This window comes from Anopheles marshallii, chromosome 3, assembly GCF_943734725.1.
Source record: "Anopheles marshallii chromosome 3, idAnoMarsDA_429_01, whole genome shotgun sequence".
Lineage (NCBI taxonomy): Eukaryota > Metazoa > Arthropoda > Insecta > Diptera > Culicidae > Anopheles > Anopheles marshallii.
The window spans coordinates 20,609,805-20,617,790 of NC_071327.1; the positions used below are offsets into that span (position 1 = coordinate 20,609,805).

Below are 7,986 nucleotides of genomic sequence, written 5' to 3' on the forward strand. Positions count from 1 at the left end.
TGCAATTGTGCTACGTTCTACCGCAAAACACAATAATTGAATTCCACGAAATTAATTGCAATAATTCCTCGTTAGCACCCTCGATTACAATACTACACCTTCCATGCATTTGGAATGGTTCACAGCGCGCAAAGTTCAACGACCCCGCGCTGTGGCGGTGGTGTATTGCGGTTGTCTGGGCGAGATTTCTCGGCCCGGTCCCAACGCCGACGACAAACTTTTGTTATTATAAACGAGGGTCAGGTACGGGCCGCAATATTATACCAGGCTGGCAGGAGCGGTGCCCATGCTGTGGCGGGTGTCAGATAGATCGCACCCCTTCAGGCAACCCCCCACTTTTTTGCCTCTTGACGTGGTTGTCTGATCGAGACGAGCCCCCAAAAGAAAGAAGCGCACGTTGGAGCTTCTCGTGATTGGTCTCGGTGTATTTATAGGGAGGGAACTACAGTAGGGTGCTGATTTTACCGTGAGGTAGGTGTTTGGTTGCGTTTCACCATCAGGTATATGTGGGGGGGAGTGAACAACAATTCAAAGCGGTAGGAACAGTACAGAGTACGGCCGTACGTACGCGCAATGTTGGATGTTTGAAGATAAAATTGCTGCAGACGAAAATTAACCTGCTCTGTGCGTACGCGGGTATTAGATGGCAACCAAGGGCAGTGCATGAAAACCCCCGGCAGCGAGAAAGAGACCCGCGTCTGTTGGGTTTCCTCTATTGCGACTGGTGTACAAGCGCCACGCATGAATGTACTAGTTTCCCATCGAGAGGTAGTGAGCGCGCGGTGCTGCATGGTCTCCTGTACTCCTGGTCGATGTAACGTTTTGTTGACGGTACAGCTATAAATCACACGCGAATATGAATGTGCTAATATGACCAGAAGCTGCTATAAGGGTCGCTATGTTACGCTTCGGTCGGCGAGGCACGAAAAAAAAAAACGTATCCATAATCGACCTAACAAAGCTTCAGCACAAAGCGCGTGTTTTGCCTGGTCGAAGCAGCACGCGGGCTCGAGTGTGGTCGGTAACCGCTGGGCTACTACGATTGCAATACTTTCGTGCACTACACGCGTCTACAGCGTCACTAAAGGCATCGAAAGAAGAGAGAAAAGTGTCCCCAAAGATAACAGGCGTCTAGGGCCGGGTGGAGCACGACTCGAGTGACAATCCGCACGACAAAAATTGGTAAGTGAAAGCGCACCTCCCCCTCCCCCCCACACCCCACCGCTCTGACCCCATTGGCCCACCTTCTATCCCCAACCGTAAGAGTGTAGGGAGCCGTTTGGAAAGTTTTTACTTCCAGCGTGGGGCAAAGGGACAGACATCCATGCCCTTTTCCCGTGGGTTGACAACATCGCCGGGCCCGGGTGTGTCACGATTGCTGGGCCTGTGTGCGCTTGTCACCCAAGCAACGCGCCATTTGCTGCATCTTTTAAGGCAACGCCACACACCGATTGAAAGCAACAACAACAACAAAATCCGTGACGTGTAGCCGAGACGAAAAAGAGGTTTCATTTTTTAATCCATCCATCGCTACCCAGCGCTCATATTTGTGGCCAATGTTGAGGAGATGATTCCCCATCGTCTTTGGACGGTCCCGGCCCCGTGGGGAGCAAGAAACCCCCTCCCCCCCGTTTTACTACTGCAACCCCTGCAGCTGGCCCGGTTTCGCGAATTAGAACGAGATTCGAAGCAGCCGGGCGGTCGTATCGCCCTCCCCGGCAAGCGGATGGCGTCTGGCGTTCGGGACCCTCCCGGTGCACCGGTTCTTAGTGGCTCTGGGCCCGGTGTTGCGTGCGTAAAGCACGGCTTGTGTAATTGTTAAATAGTAAGCGCCGTTCCGGCCAGGGCCGCATCCGTTGCAGCAGGTGACCGACGATTCGCGTTTCGACTGTGTGGGTCGCGGAAGAGAAACTACAGGGAAGGGGTTGAGCTGTGTGGTGCGCTGTTGGGTTGATGCAAAAGAAAGTGTGGTTTAGCGGTTGCTAGTCCCCGAGTGACATTTTTAAAGGGGGCCATGGTACCCGTAGGTCGTGTGAATGAATTGCAGATGACATTTTGACGGAAGTTAACAAATATTGAAAAATAATGTATTAAATTGATTTAAATGGCATTATTGACCTTTCTTCATATTTGCTTGAATTTTGTGCTATAAACTTATAAACTTAGCTGTTAAAAGCCGAAACCAGCGAATAGTACTACTTTGATTATCCGTATTTATCGTGAATGGACGTAGACTAGATAACCAGAGAACATGGATAACAAGTACATCTGGATGAAAGTTCATCATTTGAAGTTAAATTGGTTCGGATAAGATTTTTGACCGGTCCTGTCGAGTGGAGACCGGCGCAACTATTAAAACACCATCGAGCCGTTCCTGATGCTAGGGATGTGTCTTGTGCAGCATGGTAAATTTGTTTAGATACATTTAATACATAAGTATATAATAAGTATACAGAAGATGTGTTTTTAACTTTCACCAGGGGAAGAGTTTGGTTTCGCAAAATCTAATTAAATTTTAAAATCTAATCTAATACAATTTACCGAGGGATAATGAAATATATAAGATTTGTGACCTTAGCGAAAAAATAGGTCATACCTAGCGGGTATATCCGCCACTGCCCTGAGAATTCATGAATCTTTAGAGAGTGGACTTCTGATTTGAATAACTCTTCTCAAAAGATTTATTACGCACAACACTGAATCTATCAAAACACCATTAAAACTGTAATTTCTGAGAAGTACGTATAGCCCGACACCAAGTCAAATGACATTCCATCCAAGTTAAATGGTCCCTCTAGATTTGAGAATTTGCCTCCATGGGCTATCCTTGGAGGCTACCTGAGGAATTTAATATTATTTAAAAAAAAAAACACTGCAACAAGTCTTCAGGCAATAGTCAAGAGACACATTTTGGTGTAGGACTTGATGACGTGACATTATGATAAGTTCTCATCCCACCAATAATAAACACCACCAACCAATTGTGAAGCGACGTTTCGTACAACCCAATAGCGCTGTGTGTTTCTGCGTGTTTCGGTACGTTGAACCAATCGAATTCCTAACACTACCGATCCGCACCGTTCATCGACAACGAAACATGCGCTCTTTCTACACCTTCATGCAATTACAGATGGTACTTGGCCGCCGTACACACCGCGCTTAATGTAGCTTTTGCTACAAAGATTTGCATTCGAGCAGTTGGCATTTTAGATGTAGTAGGTGCTAATACAACTTTTTTTCCGACGGTTTGTTTTCCTTTTGCTGTGACATGGTTTGGTGGTATTGTAGAATTTTCCCCCTAGAATGTGATTTAAAAAGCCTCGGTTGTGAATTGTCTATTCATCGGTTTGTTACCATAAATGCCCTCTATCTAGCCACTCCGAATAGCTCCCATTATGGTGCGAGATGGAACATTCTCGGCTTTGGTTTTCCCCACTTCATTTTTAACTCCATTCACCCCGCTTCTGTGACAGCGCTTCACAGCACCAGCCACCGGCCAAATAGAAGGTAACGGTGATGGGAGATGCTTTCTATTCACCCTCATAGCCCCACGATTTTTCCCGCGTTTTCAACATCCCACCAGGCCGGAGCGTTTCGCATCCGGGTGAGATGCTTCCGTTCATTTACCCCGCGCGTGTCTGTGGCAGCCTCCTGCAAACATAGCAACCTGGGAAAAGTTTTATCTCATTCACTGGACCGAGATGCCGGTTCTCACGCAATCACAGCATCTCCTCCATCGTTGCGTGTGTGGGCACAAAAAACGGCCGCCTGCTGTACTTATCAGCACTGCTACCGCTACTAGCACCAATACCACGGCAACCGGTACACCAACACGGAGCAGCGGTACAGAGATGTGTATCGATCTGTTCGCGTGCCTTCACTCTTCCCCGTTTTGTTCGGCAAAAACAAACAACCAAGCCCGCCCTGCTGCTTGACGTAGGGGCGGCAGCAAACATTAAGGGGAGCGCAACACAACCGCAGTGGGGTCGTTTTCTATTCGTTTCTATCTTTCATACTCACCTTCTTGCTAAATCCATTGCCAGGCACGCATGCAAACGAACGGGCGGTGTGGCGGTGCTTAGAAGGCGATTAGAAAAGCGCGCGCAAACACGCGCGTTTGCTTCGGTGTTGGTGCGCTCATAGCGTTGGGCGGAGGGGGATGTTTCCCTTGTCGATCGATTTTGCAGGGTGTCTCCTCCAGCGATAGAAATAGCATCGCTACCCCGCACGCAAACACACAACGGAGCCGCAATGTGGTGGATTCTAACGTTTCGTGCGTGTGTGTGTGTGTCGCGTGATGTGAAGATGTTGCGCACTAAGCGGGATACCTCCACCGGCTCCTTCGACGCTAGTTGCTGCATTAGAAGGTCGGATCGTTCGAACCGTTTCGCTATCGTCGGATCGCTCGGACTTCCCAAGCGGATTGGCGTCCTTTTCGGGCGTCCGTGTCAGGGCCAATCGGGGACTATCGGGGGGCGATTAGTCGGATATTGGACGGATTTGGTCCGTCTGCTCCTCCTACCCTCGGCTAATGCGGCTCGAAACTCCGACTAACAGCGGGTGTGACAGCTGCGACCCAACCGTACGAATCCGAAGCCGGTTTCAACTGAACTTAATCGGAATCTACCCGGCGGACAGACATTTGCAGCAGGTGGCCGCCGCTGTGTTAGAAATGTTTGTCCCGTTCTCCTAGAGCAGGGTCGATAATTCTTCTTTCCTGGAATTACTTTATGTATATATTTTATTTTTTGTAGTTTGAGAATAATATATTGTTCCACTTCTAGCAGCTAATATAAATAATGTTTTGTTTTTATATAAAAAAGTATTCTTAAAAAAAAACACTAATTATAATGACAATTGTCACTTATATAGATTTGGATGATAAAATCCCTTTAAAGTATCCGTAGATTATTAAAAAAAAACTGCACATAAAGTTGTTTTCAATTATTTCAAGTTTCAAGAAGTTTGAGTTTCATTTAATGTACCTTTTCTAATATAATCCTTTTTTATCTATTTTGTAAAAACGTAATTCTTTAAAAAAGAATATATTAATTGTTATGACAATTGCAGTTTATATAGTTTTAAATGTCCCTTTTGAAGTATCCTTAAATTCTTAAATAACTATACAAGAAGTTATTTCAAACTATTTCAACCTTCAAGTACTTTGTGTATAACTCAATGTTCCATTTTTAGATGCTAACTGAAATAATGTTTTGTTTTTATAAAAAAAAATATTCTTAAAACACATTAATTGTTGTGATCATTGTCATTTTTAAATGTTAACTCCCCTTTGATACGTCCGTAAATGATTGAATAACTATTCACTGTCATTTATTGATTTGTTTTAACCGTTTACCAATTAAATTTGGTCCCTGGCAATGAAAGTGACTTTGTGCGTAATTTAACTTGAAACTTGAACTCTCAATTTTAGTGTTGTGAAACTTCAGTGGCGCTTTGATTTTTATATTGAAAAAAAAATCATTTGCCTTTTCCTATGATAACATTTTTCAGCCGCCATGAATCGGGCCGACGTGTTTACCGTTTCCCGCGGTACAGTAACAATTCGCAATCGTTTCGTTGCGTAACCCCGCAATGCACATATGCTGATTTTTCCGTCCACCAGGACAGCAACAACAACAATAAAAGAAATTGAGAGAGAGAGTTAGCAACACCGTGCCACCAGGGTCGCATGAACGATGCGCTGGCACACACCCGAACGGGGTGCGTTTGCAGCATGGTTTTGAGATCTCCTCTAATCGGTTTCGTTGCCATGGGTTACCAGACCAGCCCATGTGCGTCCTGCCTGCCGAAGCGCAACAAAAGCACACGCCATCACCGGTCGGTCACAGCATAACACACGCACACCACCGTATCGTGTGACCGGCTGGCTGGTACGGCCGTATCATCGCCATCAGCGTGTAGCAGTGTGCTGCCGTGGTCGTGTTTGGAGGATGGTTTTTCATCCACAGGGTGGTTTATGCTGGCGCTACGGTTAATGTGACTGGAAAATGTCGTCACACACATTCGCTTTTTTGCATCGCAAAAAACTATGGCATCACAAAAGGGAATTCTTTTAAGCAAACAATTTAAACAACAATGATCAAACATTTGTTCGTGTGATGTTGCGACAAGCAACGGCATTTTTTTTTCGCTACATCAAACGCAACGATGCAGCGCCCTCTACCGCCGAGCGATAGAAGCCAGCAGTCGCATTCGTATCGATCGCTAAATCATACTGAACATGTGAAGTTTCACGATTTTACAATGTCATCATCTTCGCGAATATATGTACTTTGCTTCAATTGTGTTTGGTTTCAGAAAAAAAACACACTTTATTGATTTCTAAATTGTGTAGGGCGTATCTCATTCAGATGAATCATGAATCGGGATAAATTTTTTTGAAAGACTCTCCACTAAAAATGCATATGAATGACTCTTCTCAAAAGATTAATTAAGCACAACACTATGAAGAATCTTTATCTTCATTCATCCACCACGCTACAAACATTGAGCAGCAGTACGCAGCAGCGTGAATCCCTGCTGGAACTCGTCCTGATCAATGGTCCACATCATTGCTCCACCGAGACCTTCGCTTTGAATATATTCACACTTCAGTTGAATACTCCGCGGGTTATCGTAGGTTACCCATTGATCGCCTAACACCGCGTAAGGTACGCACTGTTCCTTGTCCCAAATGTGATCCGGGCCAAAGTCGTCCTGCACTTCGTGGTACGCTAATATTCCTGCTTCTTGTGTGAATACTCCCGCTCGACCCGCACCTGTAGCATCCGCTCGCGTTCCGTGAATACCGCTGTTGGCCAGGGTAAACGTGCGCCCATATGCAGCTAATCCAACGATCAGCTTCGACCGTGGAGCACCACCTCGGACCCAATAGTCGACACTCTCCTTAACGTTCAGTTTTCTCTGGTAGTCCGATTCTACCTGTGCACAGTAGAGCGGTGCATTATGGCCCGTATAGCTATCCCACGCACCGTTGTAATCGAACGTGTTTAGAAGGATGTAGTCCACATGACGCGCAACACCGGCCACGTCATACTCACGGTTCACACCAACCGAAGCGGCTAGCAACAGTCCGTTACCGTGCAGCTCGGACGATAGTGCGGCGAGCAGCTGCACAAGGTTGGCACGATCACGGTCACTCGTTGGAAACTGCCAATAGATGTTGACGCCATTGAAACCGTAGGTGGCACAAAAGCTGCGCACATTTCTAGCAAATGTTGCCCTCTGCTGCGAGTTTGCGGCCACACTGGAAAAGGTTCCGCTGTGACGTGCGCCACCGAAAGATACGAGCGTTTTCAGATTGGGATTTCGGTTGCGCAAATCGTTGAACTGACGCATCGACCTCCGCTCGTTCTCATCCTGATGGTCAACCGATCCACTGTGATCCAGGTCCGCGTATGCGTAGATTAGATGGGTGCACAGGTTCAAACTGTTGCCGATGTCAGCCACATCGCACTTACCTCTCCCATTGCGAAACCGTGCCCACGAATCGTAAAATCCAAAAATGGGTTCTGGGAAAGAATTAAGCGTAAAGCACGCAACGTGACCAGCTAGCAACTGTTATAATTCGGATGTGGTGTTATCAAAGTTATCAGTTCAAAGTTAAGTTATCAAAGTTTCGAAGAAAATGCTTGATTACGACGACTCACTGCGCGGCATGGTTGGATGTAATGTAGGCAACGAACACGGTTGACGTTGGACAGCACACTCTTGACTGTTCGGTGTCTCGAGCAAGACTATGTGTATCCTTCAGCTATCGTGCTGAAACGTACTCGTATGTCGGCTGTATCGATGCATGAAAATTAATCAGCTGAATGATAATCTTGATTTCTCGTTATTCAGCCCGTCCAAAATAGCCTTATCAGTCAAATCCCACACCTTTGCCATGCGACTAGTCGTATACGTTACGCATCGTTCGCAGCGCCGTCTACTTTTCGGACGAGCCACTCAAAAAAACAAAAACAA

The 7,986-nt window shown here is 46.3% G+C and overlaps 1 protein-coding gene across 1 annotated transcript; it reads right to left on the reverse strand.

The window, feature by feature from the left end:
• Window positions 1–6,498: 6,498 nt before the first annotated feature.
• Window positions 6,499–7,680, reverse strand: LOC128712334 (chitinase-3-like protein 1). The gene is made up of 2 exons (XM_053807230.1): window positions 7,671–7,680; window positions 6,499–7,532 (listed from the first exon to the last, which is right to left on the reverse strand). Exons 1-2 carry the CDS (start codon window positions 7,678–7,680, stop codon window positions 6,499–6,501), a joined length of 1,044 nt encoding a protein of 347 aa, XP_053663205.1.
• Window positions 7,681–7,986: the final 306 nt, after the last annotated feature.